General features: G+C 42.9%; 1 protein-coding gene across 1 annotated transcript in view; it reads left to right on the top strand.

The window, feature by feature from the left end:
* The first annotated feature begins 19,868 nt into the window (after positions 1-19,868).
* The window catches only part of LOC139689317 (protein vestigial-like), a 160,752-nt gene continuing 154,485 nt past the window's right edge, over positions 19,869-26,135 (top strand). The window contains exon 1 of the mRNA XM_071586396.1: positions 19,869-20,208. Coding sequence (XP_071442497.1) covers positions 19,948-20,208 — 261 coding nt within the window. The 5' untranslated portion in view covers positions 19,869-19,947. The remainder of the gene's footprint in view (positions 20,209-26,135) is intronic.

Genomic DNA, 26,135 nt, shown 5'->3' with positions numbered 1-26,135 from the left:
CCCTACTTTCAAATTTGAAATATATTACTTCTATTTTAAGATATACTTTTTGTAATAATGTTATATTCAGTCTGAAAATTTCTATGTTGTACCATAACCAACAAAAATATCTATCAATAAAATTTAGAATGGAAGACTGGGAAGGTTAATGATTCAGTAATATTACATATTTATAGCAAAGTTATCAATCATATGGATCAAGTTGAAGAAATGGGAGAGTAACCAGTGGCTTTGACCTGAATGTGTGAATGTTCACATAGGCATCATTGTGGTTTATTATAGGTGAGCACTTCCCTTACTCATTGAAAGGAAACTTCATTGATTATTATCTGTCAGTGATATGCACTTTAGAAGTAACTATATGGGGATAGTAATGGTTCAGTGGCTAACGTGCTTACCTCCCACCGAGAGGGACCTGGTTCGAATCCTGGAGATGGCAAATATTTTTCAGTGAGTGAGCACTTTGAGTGAGCAAGCTAACCGTCGAATGGGATGCTATACTGCGGATCCCTTGGCAACTTTCATTAAGAGTGGGCTAATGCCAACACCAGGTTACTCTCCACCTTTCCTAGTCCTCTTCCATCCATCCCTAATGGGGCAAACGACCTTAGATGTCGGGTACCCCCCCTTAAAGTACTACTAAGCAGCTATTTAACTAATATGAGAAGCAATATGAAAGGGCAATTTTGACGATTTGGGATGGCTATAATTATGTAAATATATACACTAAACAAGTCAAAAATAGTTTTATAACTTACCTAAGATGGTTCATTTTACATCCATCATGTATGAAATTGGCACACCCTATTTTGTCCATGTTTCAATCTGGATGGCTCTCGTGCGAAATTCGAAGCCTTTGAGGCTAATGTATATCATCAGAAAGAAACCCCAATCGAGTCCTAGATTTCCCCTAGCGACATTCGCTGGCATCGCGGGAATAAATTTATAAATGGCCACCTAATCTTCCATCGATGAATTCTGCCCATCTGACCGATTATTATCTTTCTATTTCTAAACATCTTCATTAATGCAATCGCAAAACCTGAAACAAAACCTTTGATAAAGTCTTTCATAATTAGAGCGGGAATAAAATTATTATTGTGCGGGTTTGTTCTTTGAGGAGGATATCCCCAGGCAGAAAAACAGGAAGGAGTGCTCCGCTTTGAAATTGACTTTGAGGTGAAGGTTTTCCTTTTGCTATCGAATGTCCTGATGGCATCTAGTCTCCTCTCTTGTAATCTCGCTATTCAAGTGTTTGACCATGAGGGACCTTTTTAGCTCTACATCTTTGGAGCGGAATAATGTCTTCATAAAAATCTATAGTTTAGTGAACTTAGTGAGTGACTACGCTGCTTACATATCGGAGCAAAAATGAAAAGACAGTAATTTATTGTTCAAAATGGCTTCATTTTTTCCAAGTATTCTCCATGATAATCAATACACTTTCGCATGCGTTCGAAACAATTTTCATAGCACTTTTTGCACTCTGAGTGAGGTACCTCCAAAATGGATCTCCTTTGAATGCATCAGTGGCTTCCACAGGCGCCGATAAACGTTGGCCACACAATTTCTTGTTGATAAACGGGAATAAAAAGAAATCATTTGGTGCTAAATCAGAGCTGTAAAGAGGATGACCCATCAATTGGACATTTTGGCCAGTCAAATAGGCAGTGCTTCAGCCGATCTGTGAAATCTTGCGTCGTTATGGTGAAGAATGATCCTTTGCTGCGGTTCTTTTTCTATATTTCACCAAGCACTGCCGGCAAACAAATTCCCGTGTACCATTCAGAAGTCACGGTTCTACATTGCTCTAATGGTACGGTTTCCACATGTTCAGTTATTCTAAAGAAACAGACGATCATTTGCTTCATGCACGAATCACTTTTGTCGGATTTATCTCGTCTTGGAAGATCCATGCAGTGGGTTGCTGTTTTGTTTCGGGCTCATACGCATAGATCCAAGATTCGTCACCTGGGTAGATGTTACACACAACTTTTGATGCACCGCGATTGTATTTCTTGAGCATTTCTTTGCACCATTTGACATGAGCATCTTTTTGAGCTTTTGTGAAATTATCCAACGCGAGTAAATGTTTTTCACAGCTAAATATTCATGTAATATCTTATTGAAGCTCATCATTCTAATCCCCAAGGATGCCTCAATCTCACGATAAGTCACATGACAATCTTCCTCTGCTAGTTCTTGCACAGCATCAATGTTTTCCGGCACAAGAACTGATTTTGGACAACCTTCACCACTTGAATATTCTGAAGAAAGTTACCGCTAAAAGGGTCATACTTTCAGACGGAAACGTCAGATAGAACCTGAAGCACATAAGTGTTGTCAAGGGTCAAAACAATAATAGCAACTATCATTCTCATGTAACAGTAGACATATGAATGATACAATTTCAGAGCATGAAAATCATTCGCATTGACCAGGATTCGAACCCGGATCCCTCTATGTCCGGCCGAGTACCAGTGAAGCTATCCAGGCATCCTCCTCAAAAGCACTGGGCCGAGCATCAAGGGATCCGGGGTCAAATCTCGGTCAAGGCAAATGATTTTCACACACTGAAATTGTATCGCTGAAATGCATATTAGAGGCTGACTCCGTTAAAAGTTACTGTTGCGGAATCTCCCACAATTCCTTGGAATTTGTCAAAAGACATCTGAATGCCCTCACCTTAATATGTGCTCAAGGATAGGGATTTTCTCTCTCTTTAGTAAATTTTACCTCAGGATTGGATATGTATTAACTGATTCCATTAGGAAAATGAATGTCTTATTGATTTGAAGATTTTATTAGGTTTTCCACAAGGATAGAAATATGCATTCATACAACCAATCACCTTAGCCTATGTAAATAATTACTTTGAAATGCCTTTTCAAATAACTTTGTGGGCTACAATAAAAAAATCCGAAGTAGTGTAATCTGTTTATTCAATACACAAAATGTTCACTGAAGTACAGAATGGCTTACAATGGACTTTATAATGGTAAATAAATATTAAACATTTTAAAAATATATCAAAATGAGAGCAACAGATGATAATATGAATCGCAATATTTAGCAATGGTGGCAGTGAGGGGCACAATGAAATATTTACAATGGAAGACAGATCTATATGGTGCTTCGATGGCGGAGCACCCGTACATTTATATGGTGCATCGATAATGTAACTAACAGGGAATTGACGAACCGTGCAGATCACGAAATACCTTTGAGTGAGTTAGTGCACCACCATTCAAGGATGGCGCGGGGAGTCGGACGCGGGATTAACTCGAACGCGTTCGAACAAGCGTTATTAAGCGCTTGAGGCTCACTATTGCAAAAGACCTAGCCGTGAAAAAAACACATAATTTTTTAATGCCATAACTTCCTGAGAATGGCATCATCCATCACACAAAGTTAGGAAAAGTGAATAAAAATGAACCATGCTGTTTCTCGGAGTTAACACTTAGTTGATCCTTCTGATTCTTATTCGAGTCACCGGATTCGAACTTTTTTGATCAATTTAAAAAATATTGATTCGACTCTTGATCAAAGTCAAGAGAAAAAAATCTGTCAGCCAATACAGTGTCTCTAGATTTTGATAATATTGTTAAGGTGATCCTGGGTGAACTTGCCGAGCATAGCTATCACTGACCGCTAGAACGAACCCATGGTCCATTTTACATCATTCAGGAAACTCTCTTCGACTAATAACCACGGGCAACTACTACGGGCATCAATGATGTCACACAGTGCTACTTCAAAATCAGAGGACTCCAGAGAGAGAAATAAATCGCTAAACCTACAAAAAAGGGCATTCTCGTCATTTTAACCTTCTACATTGAACATTTTTGTCCAAACACTTTCTATGCATGTAAATTATTCAACCAACTCTAGTTTATGAACTCCTATTTCAATACTTAACTAGGCTTCCCTCATTCTCATCAACCAGATGAGATTTTTTACATTTACCCTCATCCCATTCCTATCACACCTGACTTTCCAATGCACTCAGCAGAGATTGCAACCCCTTGGCTGACTGGCAAACAAAAGCTTGGTCATCAGCAAACCTAACTGATTATATTGAATCCCATTCTGACTTTAATTCCAAACTCCAGTTCTTCCCATAATTCCCCTTTTATCATTTCCTCCACACATACACTGAACAGCACACAAGTGATAATGGACACACCTGCCTCACTACTCTTCCTAACACTGCCCATTTGGGCCTTACATTCATCGCTCCCAACTGAGCAGTCTGAGATACGTAGACTTTCAAGGGTGTCTCCTTTCTCTCCAACCTATTCGAATGTTCAGCAATATATTCACTGGTTTTTCCCAATTCACTCTAACGAATGTTTTCTTGAAACCTTGGCATGCCAGGTGCACGAGAAATTAGTGAGAATATATGTAGAATGGTGGTGACCTACCACCCCCTACCACACATCCTCGCAACATCTTGCAGGGTACTCTGTAAATAAATGGAACCTAAAAACAGACAAATACATCCTGATTGCAATCTATGTTCGCTTCTGTTAGTGACTTCATTACTAGTATGGCATAACGTGTCTCTCCTCTTCCAGAACACAAACATCATCTTCTCTCCTCTTCATCCTTTTGTTGACTGTCAGTAATTCCAGTTGAAAAAGATGAAATTCAGCGATGAATTTGAAAGCTTTGAACTAGTTATTATTACCCCATCATAGTCTTGATCAAACTCCTGTTACGTTATACGAAATATTTAACCTAATTGAGTTAAAATAGCGACTGGTTTTAATTGTAATATTTCTTATCTATTAATACTTTATCCTATTAATTGCTTGGGTCGCGGTAGTCCAGTGGGTAGAGCGTTGGACTACTGACCGGAGGGTCCCGGGTTCGATTCCCGGGCAAGGCAGGGCACCTGCAGCTCCACCCAAGCTATGTGATTTTTCGGGTACCAGATCTTCCTGGGAAATAATAGCTGACACAGGGAAAGGAAGTGGCCCCCCTACCCTGATGTGTGAATTTCACACGCCGTATAGGGCTTAGTACTGGGTGATCTCTACCATCACCGACTAAACCGACCTTCGGGTTGATTACTCTGTTTATGGTTATTAATTGCTTACCATCAGCATTCATTATTAAACGTGAGTATTCCATATTTTCATTTTAAAGGAAAGATAAAACATATTGTCACTTACTCCTCATCAAATACGTCATTACTTATTGAAACTGCATTCTTTAAATTGATGTTATCGCATGACAGATTCTTCTTACTCGATCACACCTAGTGCTTTTCAAAATCCAAAATTCCATCCTTTTTTTAAAAAAGGATAAAAAACTGTAAATAATTACGAGGAAGATCCCATACGTGCCCAGCCTGACCTAGGGATGGCGGTAGTTTGAAAAATATCATTGTATTAGAAAGTACGAAATCTAAAAAGCATACATTTCATATTTGAAAACACTACGTTGTTTATTATTTCTTTGGCAGCCATCAATAGTGAACGTTTTCAGTGAATTTGTGAACTTTGAGAAAATTGGTCTTCAATATATGATACAATACTTTTATTTGAAAGGCCTCAGCCCAACCAATATAAAAGCTGAACTGGATTCTACTCTGGGTGAGTCTGCTCCTTTGTTTACAACAGTAAAATATTGGATAATAGAGTTTAAATGAGATCGTAAGACCTGTCAAGACGAGAATTGCATCGGTCAACCAAATGAGGTGACAACTCCAGAAACGGTGAAGAAATTCCACAAAGTGATACTGGATGATCGCCAACTGAAAGTGCGTGAGCTAGCACACATAGTTGGCATTTCAAAAAGTGCATTCCATTGCATATGAACTGAAAATTGCGATACGAGAAAGCTGTGTGCAAGGTGGGTGCCACGTTTGCTCACACTCGAGCAAAACCAGTGTCGTGGAGATGTTTCATTAAGTGTTCACAGCAGCAAAGTTTCACAGCAACAAAGAAGAATTTTTGAGATGTTTCATAACCATGGATGAAACACGGGTCCATTACTTCACACCCGAGACAAAAGAACACTCAAAACAATGGATTCAAAAGGGAGAACCGGCTCCAAAGAAGGCGAAGGCCGTTTCATTTGCAAACAAGGTCATGGCGTCGGTTTTTTGGGATGCGCGTGCGATTCTTTTCATTGGCTATATTGAAAAGGGTAAACTATCAACGGCGTGTAATTTGCAAACTCATTACAACGTTTGAGCCAAGAAATCAAGCAAAAGCGGCCGCATTTGGCTAAGAAGGAAGTGTCGTTTCATCAAGACAATGCACCAGCTCACAAATCCGTTATTGCAATAGCCGAAATTCATGAATTAAAGTTTGAATTGCTACCTCATGCACCCTATTCGTTAGAAGCAATCCCTGCGCAATTGGTCCATAGTTTTTAAAGTCACTATTGTCATTCTCCCCTCCCCGGACTTGTGTCCTGGCTTGCGTGTTGTCGGATGGCTTTCGTGCTGCATCCTGGGGTTAAGTTGTTTATTGGTTGGTGGTTTATGTGTTTGCATGAGTGTTGGATGAAGGGATTTTTGTATGCGTGTGTGCGCTGCTGGGGGTGTAATTTTCCATGTTGTTGTTTTGCATGTGGTATTGTTCCTTTTTACGGTTGGCGACCTAACACCCCCCACAACATGCCCTTGCGGCGGCTTGCGGGGTATTATTTGGATGTAGATGTAGACTACAACCTTGACGTGGTGGAACGGCTTGTGCATTCCGAGCTGTGCTAGATGGATCACGGATGAGATGATTACAAAGATCGATGGGAAGAAAACATGGAAGAATGTAAACACAGAGTTAGGCAAAATGAAGTACAAAGAGTTAAACAATATATTGAGGCGGGCAACAAATAAGGCAAAAGAAGCATGGTGGAAGACGCAGTGTGACAATATGGAAAGTTTGCAGAGGAAGGGTGAAATTTGTGCGCTGTACGGTAAGTTTAATCTTCATCGGGAAGTAAGAAAGGAAGATCTATGCTAACAGTTAGAGATAAGGCGGGTAAGATAATGGTTGACACAGGAAAGACCCAAGAGAGATGGAAGGTATGTTTAAAGGAACTGTATAGTAAAGAACTTAGACCAACAAAGTTAGACATTGAAAAAGAATATGACGGAGAGGAAGATAGCTTAGGTCCAGGACACCACATAAGGCGCAGGTATACATGGAAAATGCCAGGTGAATCAGAAAGGTAGGTATCAGCTAGATTATAATCTGGTTAGACATAGGTTTAGGGATAGTGTGATACATTCCCATAGCTTCCCGTAGGCGGATGCGGACTCTGACCACAATTTAGTGGTTATGAAATTTAGCGTCCGTTTCAAAAAGATAAGGCAGGTGCAGCCGGTTAGAAAATGGAATGTGGAAGCATTAAATGGATTAAAAAGGAAGGAGTACCAGCAGGCTGCAGAGAAAATAATGGAGGATGGTAAAGAGCTGAGTACTATCGAAGAAAAATGGGAATGTATCAAGAAAGGGTTATCGAAAACAGCAAGAGACACTATTGGAACCGTTAACGTGAAAAGGGCTAGGCCACGGATGAGATGATTACAAAGATGGATGACAGGAGAAAATGGAAGAATGTAAACACAGAGTTGGGCAAAATGAAGTACAAAGAGTTAAATAATAAATTTAGGTGGACAACAAATAAAGCATAAAAAGCATGGTGGAAGATGCAATGCGAGGATATGGAAAGTTTGCAGAGGAAGGGTGAAATTGGTGCGCTATACAGCAAAGTTAACTCTATCGGGAAATAAGAAAGAATGACCAATTCTAACAGTTAGAGATAAGGCGGGTAAGATAATAGTTGACAAAGCAACAGAAAAGATCCAAGAGGGTGGAAGGAAGATATAGAAGAACTGTATGGTAAAGAACTTAGACCAACAAAGTTAGACATTGAAAAGTAACATGACGTCGAGGAAAATAGCTTACTACCTTGAACAAAAAGTTCCCGGAATAACCACCGTGTGGCGCTCCCATCGTTCCGATTTGAGTTCTGTTTTTTTTGTTAAATTGGTACATCTGTTGTTGATATTCCCTTTAAATCTTAGTGTCATAACTTGACATTTGCAAAAGTTACGTAGCCAAGAGTACATCTATCTCTGTGTGTGTTGGCGATTTTTTACAATTTCAGAAATGGATTTAAATTTGCAACAACGAACTTGCATTAAATTTTGCGTTAAAAACGGATTTAGTGGCGCACGGACGTTGGAAATGTTGGAAAAGTGTTTCGGCAACGATTCTCTAAAAAAAACGGTCGTTTACCAGTGGCACGAGCGGTTCAGAAGTGGTCGTGAGTCAATCGAAGATGATGAACGCAGTGGCAGACCATCGACATCGAAAGTCGGTGAAAAAATTGATAAAGTAAAAGAAATGTTGGTCAATAACCGCAAATTAACCATCAGAGAAATAGCGGAGGACTTGAACATTGCCTATGGATCCGCCCAAGACATTGTGGTTAATGATTTGGGTTTCCGTCGTGTAGCAGCAAAGTTGGTGCCGAAAGACCTCAATTTCATGCAAAAAAGAGACCGTGTTGACGTCGTAAAAGACATGATTTGCGAGGCTGAATCCGATCCCACATTCATCAAAAGGATCATTACTGGAGACGAGACGTGGGTTTATGAGTACGACACGCAATCCAGACATCAGGCAAGTGAATGGCGTTCACCAAATGAGCCGAGACCAAAAAAACCACGTCGTTTTCAGTCAAAAAAGAAGGCAATGTTGACGGTTTTCATGGATTACAACGGTGTAGTGCATCATGAATTTTTGCCAGAAGGCCAGACAGTAAACAAAGAGTATTATTTGGGCGTTATGAGACGTTTGCGTGAAGCAATTCGCCGAAAGAGACCAGAAATGTGGGCAGAAAACTCGTGGATTTTGCACCAATGATAACGCACCGTCGCACAGTGCTCTCATTATTCGTAATTTTTTGACGAAAAATGCAACAAATACCATCCAACAGCCACCGAATTCACCTGATTTGGCTCCCTGTGACTTCTTTCTGTTCAATCGAGTTAAAAAACCATTACGGGGAACGCGTTTTAGCAGCCGAGAGGAAGTAATGGAAAAATCGCAGGAAGCACTGATGGACATACCGAAAACCGACCGTAACTTTTGCAAATGTCAAGTTATGACACTAAGGTTTAAAGGGAATATCAACAACAGATGTACCAATTTAACAAAAAAACAGAACTCAAATCGGAACGATGGGAGCGCCACACGGTGGTTATTCCGGGAACTTTTTGATCAAGGTAGTATGTCCAGACATAATCGACGATGGGATAGAAAGGGCATTAAGGGAGATGAAACTACTGAAGGCCGTGGGGGTGGATAATATTTTCGCGGAACTATTGAAATGTTTTGGAAATTTTGGGAGAAAGAGGCTATATGGGCTGATTCGTAGTATCTATGAGGAAGGAATCTGGCCGGAAGACTTTGCGAGATCAGTCTTAGATCCTATTCCGAAAAAGGCAAAGGCTACATCATTTGAGGACTACAGGGCAATAAGTTTGATATCTAACTCAGCTGAAGTTGTTCTAAGGATCATAAATAAAAGGATAAAGTGTAGGGCAAATGATTACCCAGGGGATGACCGGTTTATGAAGGGGAGAGGCACGCGTGATGCCATTGCAGTAATGAGATCATTAATCGAGAGGAACATAGAACACAACCAGGAGGTATTTGCCTGTTTCGTAGATTTCGAAAAAGCGTTTGATAGAGTGAATTGGGAAAAACTAATAAATATATTGCAGAAATTAGTAATAAATTGGAGGGACAGGAGGATAATTCGCAACCTGTACATATCTCAGACTGCTCAAGTGCGAGTGGGGAACGGGGAGTCCAGATGGGCAGTTCTAGGAAGAGGTGTAAGGCAGGGTTTCCCATTATCACCGTTGCTCTTCCTATCACGTCACTGTTTGTGCAATGTTTAATTTTGTTCCAACTTGTAAATTAAAGGTTTTCAATATATCTAAATTGACTTCGGTTTCTTACTATTATGATTCCTGATTGTTCAGGGAAAGAATGAGTATTTGTATCTATCTGTACTGGAATCTTTTTTCCCACTAGACTACCTTTCGTCTGGCTCCTAACCTTTGATCTATCTGGCATGGTTGAGTCTACTGGGAGCAATTATCGGTATTACCACCTATCTCTTAATTATCATCATAATGCACAAGCCCTTCCTCCATAACAGATTTTTATTAATTTTGCAGAAGATGATTGAAATGACATAAGATTGATAAATATTCATTTATATTTCCCTGTTGACAGTGGTTCTAAGTAAGTTAATGTAAAAATATAAATGTAATAAAGTATTAATAATACTTCTACATATTGAATTAATGCAATAATATAAATATCCCTTTGCATTTATATTTTAAAATACATGGCATACTAGTAGGCTATCAGTATGAAAATGTATATAGTATGTTATTCTTCTCATGAGGCATCTTTTGATTGCGAACTTTATAATTTAGGGGTTAAAGCATTTGAGTTTGAATACATTTAGCTGTGAGTTATTGGAGACATTTTATCCGAAATTATTCTGATATCTGTTGTTATCCAGTGATCTTGTTCATCACTATTCAGTTTGTTCATGTGAAAATTCTTTCAACATATTTTCACACGTATGTGGGTAGTTTTTTGTTATCAGCCATCCCTATTCTCTAACCCTAGCGTTCTACGAATAGGCCATATTCGCAGTGTTCTCCTATGTAGGCCTACAAGGTGTGATCAAAAAAATACGGCTGATTTTATAACTTGTTTACTTTGACGGATACAGCTTCATCAAACTTCTTGCCCTCCAAGTACATGCCATGACGACACACCTTTGCCAATGTTTCTACCGGCTCTCGAACCATGTCTGGTAAGCCCCCTTATAGGGATCCTCTTCAGGTCCACCGTGCAATTAGTTTAAATATCCACAATAGTGTAAAATCGGCGCCATTTTAAGGTTGATTTTAACTTTGGTAACAGAAAAAAGTCTGATGAGTAGGGTGCCTGCAGGGTCACGGAAGTTCCGTTTCTGGCGAAAAACCCTGTCACGATCAGCGCCATGTGAACCGGCGCGTTATCGTGGTGGAAACGCCATGTAATTTTTCTCCACATGTCTGGCCTCTTTCGGCTCAAAGCAACCCTCTGCCTCTTCATTAACTTTAAGTAGAAATCTTTGTTGACAGTTTGACCTTGAGGGATGTATTCGTAATGAAACAGCCCTTGCCAATCGAAAAAACACACCAGCATGGGCGGCGGGTTAGGAAATGGAATGTAGAAGTATTATATAGATTGACAAGGAAGGAGTACCAACGGGCTGTACAGAAAATCATGGAGGACGGTAAAGAGCTGAGTACTATCGAAGGAAAATGGGAATGTATCAAGAAAGGGATATCGAAAGCCGCAAAAGACACTATAGGAGCTGTTAACGGAAAAAGGTCAAGAAATCGGGGATGAGTTGATTACAAAGGTGGATAAGGGAAGAAAATGGAAGAATGTAAACATAGAGTTAGGCAAAATGAAGTACAATGAGTTAAATAATAAAATGAGGCGGGCAACAAATAAAGCAAAAGTAGCATGGTGGAAAAAGTAGTGCGAGAATATGGAAAATTTGAAGAGGAAGGGTGAAATTGGTGCCCTGTACAGCAAGGTTAAATCACTACCAGGATTATGAAGGGGGGATCTATGCTAACGGTTAGAGATATGGCGGGTGAGATAATAGTTGACACAAAAAAGATCCAAGAGAGATGGAAGGAATACAGAAAAAAACTGTATAGTAAAGAACTTATGTTGGCCAATGAGGTTAGACAAGGAAAAGGAGCATGACATGGATGAAGATAGCTTAGGTCCAGGCATACCAGACGATGAGATAGAAAGGCTGTAGAAACTAAATAAGGCCGTGGGGGTAGATCACATTCCTGCGGAACTACTTAAAGGTTTAGGAAAATGTGGGAGGAAGAGGCTATATGGGCTGATTTGTATTGTCAATGAGGAAGGAATCTGGCCGGAAGACTTTTTTAAATCAATGTTTGTTGCGTCATGTGAGGACTACAGGACAAAAAGTTTGATATCCCACACAGCTAAAGTTTTTCTCAGGATCATCAACAAAAGGATAGAGAGTAGGGCAAATGATTACTTAGGGGATGATCAGTTTGGCTTTAGGAAGGGAAGAAATAGGCGTGATGCCATTGCAGATAAAAGGAATAGATTGGAGGAATGGGAGGCTAATCCGCAATCTGTGCATGTCTCAGACTCCTCAGGTGCGAGTGGGGAACGGAGAGTCGGATGGGCAGTATTAGAAAGAGGTGTAAGGCAGGATTTTGCATCATTATTTGTTCAATATATATGTGGAGTAAATGATTAAAGAGTTGATGATGAAAGAATTGAAGAGAAGAATGCTCCATACCTTTCATTCATTTCATCGAATGCTCCAACTCCATTTAATGAATGAAATCGGTAACCTTTCCTTTTTCAACCAGCAAGTCAGCAAAGGGATTGCTAAATCGGCCGTGTTGAATTGAACAGTTACTACGAGATGCATGGGATGAGAGAAAATTAAATTAAAGAAACGTAATTTCCCACAAAGAGGAAGGTTAACTGAAACATTGAATGAATGAAGTAAAAAACTAGAGCAGCTGGAACAATTTGTGTATCTCTGAAGTGTTTTGGACCAAAATGGTCAACGTAGGAGGGAAGTTAGGAGAAGAATACTTTAGGCCGAGACGATTTCGCAAGGAGGGAATCCATGACCGGGATGTTGAATGAGGATTTTAAGAAAACACTCGTCAAAACTTTGAAATGAAGCGTAGTTATGTACAACACGGAAACAATGTCACCGAGGCCGGAGGATAGACGCAGATTAAAGTCTTTTGAAATGTGGGTGTGGAGAACGATGAAGGTGGGTGAAGAGACAGAAGTAATGGATGCAAAGTATATTGATTGGAAATGGCTCCTTCTATAAAACTACTTAACCTTTGCTTTATTTATATTCATTCTTATCCCATATCTATCGTACTGCATTTCCCCATCACTCAGCAATGCTTGGAAACCCTTGGCTGAGAGACAAACTAGAGCTTAGTCATAGGCTACCCTAACTAATTTTATGGATTCCCCACCGACTTCCATTTCTAGTTCCAGTTCTTCCCATACCTCTTTAATCATTTCCTACCCATGGGGGAAATTTCCTCCACATACAAGTTGAACAGTACGAGTGATAATTGAAAACCCTGCCTTAAACCTGCCCCTAACACTGCCCATTCGGACTCCCTGTTCCCCACTCACACCCGAGCAGTCTGAGACATATACATTGCGGATTAGCCTCCGGTCCCTCCAATCTATTCCTATTTTCTGCAATTCACTCATTATTTTTTCCCAATTCACTCTATCAAACGCCTTTTCGAAATCTACGAAACAGGAAAATATGTCCTGATTGTACTCTACATTCCTCTCGATTAGTGATCTCATTACTGCAATGGCATCACGCGTACCTCACCCCTTCCTAAACCCAAACTAATCCTCCCCTAAGTAATCATTTCCCCTATTCTCTATCCTTTTGTTTATGATCCTGAGAACAACTTTAGCTGCGTGGGATATCAAACTTATTGTCCTGTAGTCCACACATGATGTAGCCTTTACTTTTTCGCAATAGGAACTAACGCATATCTAATAAAGTATTACTGCCAAATTCATCTCTCATGAATGCTACTAATTAGTCGATAAAGACTCTGCCTCCCGTATTTTTCTAAACCTTTTCGTAGTTCCGCAGGAATGTTATCCACCCTCATGGCCTTACTTGATTTCGTCTCCCTTAATTCCCTTTATATTTAATCGTCGAGTATGACTGGAGCTATTTTCTTCCACGTCAAATTCTTATTCTATACGATTTTTTCTCTTTCAACTATTATCTTACCCGACTTATCTCTAAGTGTTAGCACAGATCTCCCCTTTTCATTTCCCGATAGTGTTTTAACCTTGCTGTAGAAGCGCACCAATTTCACCCTTCCTCTGCAAACCTTCGACGTTCTCGCACTGCGTCTCCCACCTGCTTCTTTTGTTACGTCTCGATTTATTATTTAACTCTTTGTTCTTCCTGCTGCCTAACGTGGAATTTACATTCTTACATTTCCTTCTCTCATCTATCTTACTAATCATCTCATTCGTGATCCATGGTTTCCTTGTCTTTTTCCAATTAACCATTCCTATGGTTTCTTTTCTTCTGGAAAACCCACAGCTCGTCAATACTTTGAAATAGAGGTTGGTTTACTATGCCGCGGAGGCCATGGCCGCGGAATCAAGATCATGAGCGTGGATTGGAGGAGCTTGAAATGTGGAACAGGAAAGGATGGAAAAGCTGAAATGGGAATTAGGAAAAACAAAGGCCAGTGCTAGGCAAGGTGGGGTCGGAGTTTTGGGCGAATCCCAATTGAGGCGGGAACGATGGATGCAGAGCGTTCTGGTTGGCGATTGTATGTTGAAGACAGTGATAAAGGGGAGAAATCTCGGTCATCCAGGAAGGGGGAGTAATAGGAACGGCACGTTGAACGTTATGAAAGATGGAAGAAAGTAAGGGTGCTCTATAGCAAGTCCCTCTTCAATTCCGCATTTTTTCTTCCTCCCTTCATTCCGTCCTACTTGCCAATCGTATTCCTTCCTCTCCATCGCTAGCCTAGCGCTCTCCCCTGCCACGTGCTTTCAACTCCCTGCGTCCCAATTTCACCCTTCCTTTGTAAATCTTCTATGCCCTCATATCGTCTTCCACCCCCTTCTTTCGCTCTCGTCTCTTTTTTATCGGCCTCCTTTTATTAATTTAACTCTCTATACTTCCTTCTGCCTAATTCGTTGCTTATATTATATTTTGCTTTGCTGCGTTCCTTTTTTCTCTCATCTAGCTATCTAATCATCAGGTCCTTGGCTTCCTTTGTCCTTTTCCTATTTAATACTCCTATTGTCTTGTTTGTAGATTTTTTATATGTTCAATTTATTTCTTCTACAGCAGCCAGATCCCTGATATCATCCATAATTTCCTATACAGCCTGGAGATACTCCCATATTGTCCTTCTTGTCAATGCTTCCTTATCCCATTTCCTATACCAGCTTCCCAGTTTCTTTCGACTTCGAAAGAACAATGAGTGAACGCATTAAGAATCGCTGAGATTTACATTGAGTTCTTATAGGGGTCAAAATTCATGCGAGTGATTACCTCATTAGAGTTGTAACGTTTATTTGGCCCCGGTCGCAGCATGGTAACGTCCTCGTTTGCCAACCCAGAGGTCGCCGGTTCAATTCCCGCCTTGGTAGTTTTTCCTCCACCTTGGGCTTGGTGGTACGTGATTTTCAAATTGTTATATCAATGTTCAAAGACCGATCGAAGTGCTGTTTTCGGACTAATGCAAAATAAATTGTTCATCTGTTCTGACGACAAATTATCGCCTTAAATAAACCCTGAATAAGCCTGACTGAATTAGAGACATTATTTAGCCTATAAGTCTGCAAACTGCTTTTAAGAATAACGTCGGACTTCTTCCGAAAAAGCATACCAATTTTTACCAATGTAAGTGGAACTTTAAAGGTAGGATTTGAATGGACAGTGATTACTACATTGCATTCTTAGCTTCGTCTATCAAGATAATCCAGCATCCCACTCTGTGCACAACAAGCCCTCATCAACTCCACATATTTCCTTCCTCCCTTGATCCCTGTCCTGTTCCTTCCCTTTCCTCGTTTGCCTGACATTCTCCCCTCTATTACAGTCTTCAACATCTCACTGCCGGTCAACACCCCCTTCATCCACTTTTCCTGCCTCCATAGGATTTCTCCCAACAAACCCCTGTCTTCGCCCACCATACCCAGTACTTCCTCATTTGTTTTCTTCTCTGTCCATTTCACCTTCTCCATTCTTCTCCACACCCACATTTCAAAAGCCTCCAGTCTACGCCTATCCTCCTGCTTCAATGACCACGTTTCCGCCCCGTACATAGTTAAGCTCCATGTCAAAGTTTTGACGAGCCTTTTCTTAACATCCTTACTCAACGTCCTCGTCATCAACTCCCTCCTCCTTGTGAAAGCCTCTTTGCCTAGCGCAATTCTTCTCCTTACGTCCCTACTACTTTGACCGTGTTGGTACAAAACACTACCTAGATAGATGAACCCTTCTTCTTTTGCCCTTGCTTTTTAAGCTTCTCGAAGCTTGAACTTTTTGAAAGTTTAGCCTGGCCTATTTCTCTAAAAAACGTACACCTTTCTTTTTTTGCATCGATTTTCATTCCATACCTATGACACTCGCTTTCTAATGCTCTCCTCAATCATCGCAAGCCCATGTCAGACCAGACAACTAAAGCTTGATCATACGTGAATACAACTTACTGTATGGATTCCCCGCTGACTTTTATCTCTCTCTTTCTCTCACTTTTATCTCCCATGCCACCTTTGCATTTTCTACCGCATGCATGATGAAATGAACAGGTGATGGTGGTCACCCCTGCCATACCCCTCTTCCTAATACTGCCCTTCCTCCAGTTGCACCTAGGCACTCTTAGAAATAGACGGGTTGCGGATGAATCCCCTAACCTTCCATTCCACTCCTATTTTCTTTACAATATTAATTAGCTTTAACCAATGTAATCTATCAAACGCCTTGTCGAAACAAACAAACATCCTATTTGTACTAAATGTTTTTTTCTGTTAAGGTACTCATTACTGCTAGCGCCTCACGCGCAATTCGACCATTTCTGAAGCCAATCATTTGCCCTAAGCCCATTTATCCTCTTGTTTGTTGACGATCCTGAGAACCACTTCAGTTGCGTGGGAATAAACTTATTTGCCTGTGTTCCTTACTTACGGCTTCCTTTCGCTTTTTTAGAATAGGAACGAATTCTGATCTGACCAAATCTTTTGGCCGAAGTCCTCACTCATAAATCCTATGAAATAGTCCATAAAAACTCTCTCTCCCACCTTTTCCAAAACCTTTTAAGAGTTCCACAGTGATGGTATCTGTTCCCACGTTCTCATTGGCTAATGCTTCCCTCATGCCATTTTTATCTCGCTGTCAAGTGCGCACAACCTAGTGCACTTATCAAATTCAGGTTGGTGGAATTTCGGGCTATTTTGAGAGCAGACGAAGCTTTCGGCGTTTAATGAATTGTCAACTAAACGAAGAAACATGGCGGCGTAGTAGGCTATTTTAATTTCTCGCGTTTTTTAATAGTTTATATTATTTAGATTTCTTGGAATTATAAGTTTTTCTTGGCGAAGAAATGATAGAACCTCTATGAATGCAGTCAGAGTTAAAGTAATAAAGTATTCCTACTAATAAAGTATGTCATACGTTTCAAAACAAAACCTCTTCTCCATTCGGAGACGTCGGGAAAATCCTTCCCTCTCGCATTGGCGACTCGGTCTCTTGTCGGGGCGCGCGGTGTGCCATGCGCAATGCCACGGTCATCGACCGTTCAGTTCGGTTCAACAGCTGAGGGCCAGAGCACAACTAGTAAGGAACGCGACGGCGTTCGGAATACACACCTCAAGTTCATCATTCCGTGCCACCAATGCTTTATTCAGGAATGCTTGGCACCCAAATATTTCGGCTTGGATGCAATTTAAACACCAGAGACGCCATCCGGAATCGAATCCCGGCCCTCCTGCCAGGAGCCCAGCGCTCTAAACACTGGATTACCACGTCCCCCGATCACATGCATAAAAATGAGAAAAAAGTGCAAAGGTGATTTAGCTGGAAGTAGGTACTCATTCGCCCAGCCGATGTGTCCAGATATGTTTCGTTTTCAATGGTACGCGAATAAGACGTGACAGAGAAGAAATCATTTATGACGAGGCGCCCAGGATCACTACACCAAGTGGGGGCAGCGAAGATTGATTGAAGATTGGGGTGGGAATCATTGGCTGAAAGACGATTCAATGCAAGATTGAAATTATTAAATAAATTTAGATCCGTATGTTTCAGCACCGAGGTCTCGCAAATTATTCGTACTCCTACATACATTGGTCGCTTGGATCATACATATAAAATTCGGGAAATAGATGCCAGAACTAGCCGACTCAAGGACTCCTTCTTCCCACGGACAATACGGGAGAGCAACTGCAGGGTTATAGATAGCAAAAATTCCACTTGCCACCCTCAGCGTCTAAAAAATAATTAGTTGTATTTAAATGCATGCTCTTCCACTAACCTTATGTGTTTTGCTATAATAACCCATTCTTTCCGAATGACCTCATTCGTGTTCCGTTCATCTGTTTTTAAGTCTCTTTCCTTTCAATCCCTCGTCCCTCTCCGCGGGGGGGAAATTCCTGCTACCTGCAACGTTGGGTCGCATTCCATTCCCTTTACAGACTCTTTGGGGGTAGAGTGTTTTGTGGTGCATTTTCATGTGGTAGTGATGTTTCAATTTCTTGCTTGTTGTGTCCTGGCTTCCATGTTGTAGGATGGCTTTCGTGCTGCATCATGGGGTGCAGTTTTTTAGTTGTTTTGCGGTATATGTGTTTGCATGAGTATTGGATGAAGGCATGAGTGTGTGCGCTGCTGTGGGTGTGATTTTCCGTGTTGTTTTTTTGCATCTGGTATTTTTCCTTTTACGGTTGGTGACCAAACACCCCCCGCCACACGCCCTTGCGGCGGCTTGCGGGGTATTATGTAGATAGATGTAGAAGATGAAACGCAGCAAGATCGGCGAACAGTCCAAGCGCCCGAAGGCCTTATCACCGAAGGTCAATGGGATCGACACCGATCTGCAACAAGCATCCTTTTCGACCCCACTGTGTCATCACTTTCTTCCCTATCAATGCCACCGCGAACCTATCTCCCTCCGACCCATTTCAACCGATTAACCTCGCCTCCCCGCGAACGTCCGGGCCTCCCTCCCTGCTCCTTTGATCTCCCCTCCACCCTCCATCAGTGGGGGGGGGGTTCTAGCGACGCTTTCCGCCCCACGGAGGGCCACGGCCGCTCCACCCCCAGGGGGCACCGCCCATCCGCACCAACGACCACAGGGTCCTCCTCCCCTACTCCACGTCGGAGTGCTCGATGCATTCGCGTGCGATGCGAGCGGCGGTGACCGCCTCTCTTATTCTCGACCCCCCCCCCCGTGCCCCCCCTCGCCCGCCAACACACCGATGCCCTCGGAGGCAGCGGAATGGGGCGCCGCGCGAGGGCGAGGCGGTTGGAAATCAATTGGGTGGGGGGGAAGGAGGGAGGGGCGAGGAGGGCGTGTCGGCGGAAACACCGGTTAAGGGGGTTGGTTCGTCATGGAGGGGCCCCCGGGGGAGGGCAAGGGGAGGGCGGGGCCTAAAGAAAGGGTCGGCCTCTTCGATTGGTCGGCTTGTTTCGAGCTCGTGAGGGTGGGGAGGATATTTGCGTTCGTGTGCACGGGGGGATTGTCCGGGAGTGGCCGGCCCTTTTCTCGCTCGTTCGGTGCGAGGGTGGGGGGCCGTTTCCCTCCCTCCGAGGGAGTGAGGGGCGGGGGTCGCATCCCGTCTAGAAGAAGGCCCACCACGTGAGCGAGCACCAGCGGCAGCGACGGACGGCCAGCAAGGGCGGGAAGAGCGGCGCGAGCGAGCGAAGGGAGCCGGGGGAGTGACTGACTGCTCGGGGGGAGAGATAGTGCGCCCAAGGACCGACCGCTTCGGGCCTTCTCTCTGCGGAAGCGCTGTGCCCCCCCCCCGTGGTGCTGCGAGGGGCAGAGTGGAGAGACGGCCTTCCTCGCAGCCGGCGGAAGGCGACCGACCGCGGAGGTGGCCCGTGTCACGACACGCGATATCGCGCGACTCCTGCGAAAGGTCCCCCAGGGTATTGACGCCCCCTCACTCCAGAGGCGAGGTGCCGGCGGCGACCTCTCCGTCGGGTGCCGTGCAGGGGCCGTTCCTCTCCCGGCGGGGGATGGCGGTGTTCGGGGGCCGCTGAGGGGCGCGCTCCGGGCTGGAGGGTTGGGGCGTCGGCGCCCGTGCCATGCCCTGCCCCGGGCCCACGGCCGCCATGTACCACCAGGCCTACTACGGGCCGTACCTGTACCAGAGGGCGTCGTCGCTGGCGCCGACGTCCTCGCCGTTCGCCGCGTCCATCGCTCAGCCGCCGCCCTTGGTGCCTCCAGCCCCTCACCACCACCAGCACCACCACCCGCCACTCGCCGGCGCGGCACACTCTTCTTCTTCGCACCACCACCACCACTCCAGGCACCACCACAGGCAATCGCAGGCGGCCGCAGACAGGGTGAGGCTCTCCCCAACCTCCTTCCCTCTTTCTCCGGGTCACCGGCCGCGAAGTCGACTTTCGGCCGTTATTCCATGAACGCAACCCGGATCGCCCGGCGCGATCCGTCCCTCTCAATCCTCCCCTCTTATCCTTGTGATCTATCCGTTTGGGTATCGCTAATGAATTACTTGTTTGAATACCCTTTTATATCGGGATTATGGGGGCGATTCATGGCATCATCAACTTAATTTTGGATCTACATATCTATACAAAGTGCTGGATAGTATGTTCAATATAAATACGATGAGGTATCGTAAAGTTTTATAGCTAAAAAATAATCGAGAGAGAAACTTAATTTTTAGTCATATTAGTCTCTCATGGTCACCGTCCGAAGTTAAACAGTTCTCGCCGCATTTCTTGACCTTTCGAAGGCCAGCATTGTGGAACATTGCATCTTGCGTCGAAAACCATTGCTCCAACTCTGGCGTGGCGCCATAAGTGGATGCGTTGATTTTGCATGTGCTTCAGTTCTCCCTTACGGGTGGTAACCTAACACCCCCCGCCACACGCCCTTGCGGCGGCCTGCGGGGTGTTGCGTAGATGTATATGTGGATATGTGTTTTCAAATATCCGACCCCGCAGTGGTTTTTGAGTTCTGGGAATAAGGAAAAGTCGCTTGGGGTGAGATCGGGAGATTAGGGCGGATGTGGCAAAATTTCAATGCCAAATCGCTTTGATTGGTGTTTGCTTCTGAAGAGGAGTCGTGCAATCGATCCACAGGGCTGCACACCTTTGATATGTTTGTAGTTCTTCTTGAATAATCTACCGCACACTGCCCTACCAACTAACATCAGTCCCACTCACGATCATTGGATGGTTGCCCTTCTCTTTAATAGGAATTAGTCCTCCACTTTCTTCGCCGTGGCAGAATCGTCCGTAATTGATTGCCATCCACTTCTTGGATCGCCCGTGGGGCACACGTGGGCCGTTTGGAAATTCCTTTCCCACCCCTTTTCATTCGATGGGCTATCGTTTCCATGGACAGCCAGCCATCTTTCATTGTGTATTTGCCGGGCACCACCGTAATGTTTCAAATGAACGAACTTAACACACTGCAAGCCTCCATCTCGACTTCATGCTGCGAGTTACTTCAATCTACGGCGCCCTCATGCAATAAAATCCAACATTAATTACAGCATTGCGTACATAAGGATCCATATGTATATGTAGAATAAATTTTATCAAGATATCTCGGTTATTTCTTAATAATAATTGCTTAAAACGTTACCCTTATGCAAGTCAAGCTGATACCTCTTTTTTATAAATTAGTGAAGTGAAAGTGAAAGTAACAAATAATTTTCTCCATTTTTTCTTCAAAATTGTATAAATAAGTCTTAATATTCAATCTTGAAGTTGTAATAAAAATGAATAATCAAAATTTCACATTAAAGTCATCAATGTTAGCAAAAATCCCTCAATATATTGTATTCATTTGAGCAATAAAAATAAATAGATAAAATATGTGATCATTAGGCGGTATTAACGGCATTTTCAATCCAATCACTTATGATTCAAAAACAAACCCTTCGCAATGAAATTCAAGGAAGGAAAACGACGGCCACCGGACGGAGCGGGGTGAGGGATTGTCCTTGGTCACTTTCGCTCGCGACCCGCCGGCGGGTCAGCCCTCCCTTCCACTCCCCTCCCCCTCCCTCCCGGGTGTCTCGCTGTGAGCGATGCCCCCCGCCACGATGTCTTCGAGTTCACCTTCTTAAGATTATCCATTGACTTGAATCATTGTACGTGTCAGCGTGTGAATGTCCAAACTCGACTGCTTTCAAACGGCGAAGTTCGAAAGCACTGAAGCCTGGGACTACTATATCCCATCCCAACCCTTCCCAGTCATCCTCCTTAGTTCTTAAATATCCATTTGACAATGACCCCTAGGCAGGGATGTCCTGCCATATGCTGGCAAGGGGATCGGCAGCAGTAGGAAGAGAAACCGAAGAGAAATTTCGAGCAACGCTTCATCTAAAACGCACTGATGGTTTGGATGGATCCAACCCGGCAAACCCCCCCCCGTCAATAACCCTGTCTCATTTGCCCCCTGGGGTCTACTAGTCGTGGATCTAGTTTGCAATCCTTCAGATAATTACATGCTATTACATATATGACAGCATTTTACCCTTTCGCTTTCCCATCTACCGGGTTCTACGGCGCTTTCCCGTCTCCAACAATTCATAATGGAAACTTGATTCACCGGTCAAGGTAAATTGAAAATTCGATGTGTTTAGCAAAAACTCATTTGTATCCACGTAAAGTATTGGTAATCGGGGGTTGATAGTCGTTACACGTTCGGAGACCTCACTATTTTGAACGAAATTGGACTCGAGCGATGGCGGAAGGAATGATAACTGCTACTGATAAGGTCACCTATGCCAGATAGGTCGAAGGTTACGAGCCAGATGAAAGGTAGTCCGCGCAGCGTCTGTTCCTCAGTGAGGCGGCTGCAAAGGCGTCTGACCCCAGTGGGGCGGCCATTGAGTGATGGTTTCACGCTAAAAATACTATTGAGGAAGGCAACGGGAAACCACCTCAATTATCAACCCCAAACATATAATGATGGACAGCATAGAGAATAAAAGTCCTGGCAACTACGGGACTCGCCCCAACCGGCCGTGTGCATTGCCCGGCAGAAGGAGAGGTAAGTCTTAGGAACTTTATATATGATAGAATGTTACGACAACGTTAAGGACAGGAAAATGAGAGAATATGAAGCGTGAGATAAAAGAGGTGATATAGATGATTTAGGTCTAAGCGAGGTGAGATGGAAGAACAGTAGGGAAGCCCTGGAATGATGGGTATAGAGTATTATACAGCGGAGGGGACGAGAGCCAGCGAAGGGTTGCAATATGATATTGAAGAAAATGTAGAAAAAATCGTGGATGTTATAGAGCAAGCTTCGACAAAAATGCTCTCTTTAAAAGTATAAGCAGAATTGACGACGTTGGTCATTGTTCAGGAACACATGTCAACAAGCGCCCATAGGGAAGAAGAAGTCGATAGGTTTATTCAATATATGATTGTTCGTTGCACAATCAGTTTGGGGATATAATAGGATGTGTTCCTGCAGGGAAATATTTGACAGTGATGGGAATTGGAATTCGACGGTAGGCGAAGGAAGAAAGATTGACGAGGTGGGAGATAACGGTTTAGATACATGGGGAGAAAGCAATTGAGTTCTGCACCGCAGATAGGGGTTAGTCTTCAACAAAATTAGATTTAAAAACCAAAAAAGACGTAGGTATGTGCATGTAAAATGTCAGGTGGCTCAGAAAGGTAAGTTAGATAATATTATGGTTAGGCACAGATTTAGGAAGAGAGTGATCTATTCACACGATTTTCCGGGAGCGGATGCAGGCTCTGAACACAATTTAGTAGTTATGATGTGTAGCGCACTATGGAAAGATTGTGTAGGGGAGGTGGAATAGGAAATGGCATAGAGGCGATAGAAGCGTTAACTGGACCGGCAATGACTGAGTATCAACAAGCTGTTGAGAAAATAAGGCGTGAGAGAAGAAAACTGTGCGGAAAAATGAAAATATATAAGAAATAGCGATATAAAAATTTACAAAACAAATTAAAGTAACTGTTAATAGGGGAATGGCAAGTAACTGTTAATAGGGGAATGGCAAGTAGCTGTTAATAGGGAAATGGCATTGGCAAAATAAAAAGAAAGAATGAATGAAATCATGATGGGATGATTACAAAGATAGATGAGAGAAGGAAATGGAAAAATGTAGACAGAGTTAGGCGGAATGATATATAAAGAGTAAAATAATATTGAGACAAGCAAAAAATAAAGCAAAAGAAGCATGGTGGAGGACACAGTGCGAGGATATGGAAAGTTTACAGAGGAAGGGTGAAATTGGTGCGCTATGAAGCAAGGTTTAAACGACTATCGGGAAGTGAGAAGGGAAGATCTGTGCTAACACTTGGAGATAAGTTAGGTAAGATAATAGTTGAAAGAGAAAAAATCGTATAGAATAAGAATTTGACGTGGAAGAAAATAGCTCCAGTCATACTCGACGATTAAATATAATGGGAATTAAGGGAGACGAAATCAAGTAAGGCCGTGAGGGTGGATAACATTCCTGCGGAACTACGAAAAGGTTTAGAAAAATACGGGATGCAGAGTCTTTATCGACCAATTAGTAGCATTCATGAGAGATGAATTTGGCATTAATACTTTATTAGATATGCGTTAGTTCCTATTGCGAAAAAGGTAAAGGCCACGTCATGTGAGGACTACAGGACAATAAGTTTGATGTCCCACGCAGCTAAAGTTGTTCTCAGGATCTTAAACAAAAGGATGAAGAGCAGGACAAATGAATACTTAGGGGAGGATTAGTTTGGGTTTAGGAAGGGGTGAGGTACGCGTGATGCCATTGCAGTAATGAGATCACTAATCGAGAGGAACGTAGAGTACAATCAGGACATATTTTCCTGTTTCGTAGATTTCGGAAAAGCGTTTGATAGAATAAATTGGGAAAAACTAATGAGTGAATTTGCGAGTGGGGAACGGGGAGTCCAGATGGGCAGTTCTAGGAAGAGGTGCAAGGCAGGGTTTCCCATTATCACCGTTGTTGTTCAACCTGTATGCAGAGGAAATGACTAAAGAGGCATGGGAAGAACTGGAGGTAGGAATGAGAGTCGGTGGGGAATTCGTAAAATCTGTTCGCTGATGACAAAGCTTCAGTCTGTCTGTGAGCCAAGGGGTTGCAAGCATTGCTGAGTGCATTGGAAATTAAATATTAAAGATATGGGATGAGAATCAATATAAATGAAGGAAAGGTGTTGCGATTTTCCAGAGAGAAAAGGATTAAGGTTAATATTAAAATAGGATGGCAAAAACTGGAGTAGGTAGAACAGTTACGTATCTAGGAAGTGTTTTGGATCAACAGTAGTATGGAAGTAAGGAGAAGAATTGCGCTAGGCAAAGAGGCTTTCACAAGGAGGAGGGAGTTGATGACGGGGACGTTGAGTAAAGATGTTAAGAAAAGACTCGAACAAACTTAGATATGGAGTGTAGCTATGTACGGCGTGGAAACATGGCCATTGAAGTAGGATGATAGAAGTAGGTTGGAGGCTTTTAAAATGTGGGTGTGGAGAAGGATGGGGAAGTTGAAATGGACCGAGAAGAAAACAAATGAAGTGGGAGAGGAGAGGGGAATGTTGGAAGAATTAATAAGAAGACAGGAAACATTGTTGAAGGGCGTATTGATCGGAAGTGGGACGTTGAAGACTGTAATCGATGGAAAATGTTGGGCATACGAGGAATGGCCAGGGACGTTGTATTTATTGAAGCGATGAAGGAGGTATGCAGATTTGAAGAGATGGGCCGAAAGGAAAACAAATGTGGAAGTACTGGGTATGGTGGGTGATTAGAGAGGTTTGCTGGGAGCCATCATGTAAAGCTACAAATTTCCCCGCAATCCGCCGCAAGGGCGTTTGGCGGAGGGTGTTAGGTCACCGCCCGTGAAAGAGAAGAAAACGTCGTGCAAAACCAACGTATTTATGCAAACATACATCCACATTTGGGTATATATTCATGCGAATACCTTTTTAATTTACACGTATGCAAATGCATATACTATCAAATAACATACACAATCGGATCTTAGAATGCAGTAAACATTTTTTCATTAACGTGAGAATTAGTACTGAAAAGTAACTTGGGAAAATTCCACCATCTAATGGAGATGCAACATACAACGGTCTCCTCCTCCAATGACATAGGTAGGGAATGTGGCCCAACGCTGCAGGTAGCGGGAAGGTCCCCCACAGAGGGAGACGAGGGAGGGAAGTGGAAACTTAAGAACAGACAAAGCAGAGAAATACTGTAAAAAGCACCACCCACTTTAAACACAGTCCAATGCCATAGG

This window comes from Hetaerina americana, unplaced genomic scaffold, assembly GCF_022747635.1.
Source record: "Hetaerina americana unplaced genomic scaffold, ioHetAmer1.1.p SCAF_22, whole genome shotgun sequence".
Taxonomy (NCBI): domain Eukaryota; kingdom Metazoa; phylum Arthropoda; class Insecta; order Odonata; family Calopterygidae; genus Hetaerina; species Hetaerina americana.
This window is presented reverse-complemented; position numbering and strand designations above follow the sequence as displayed.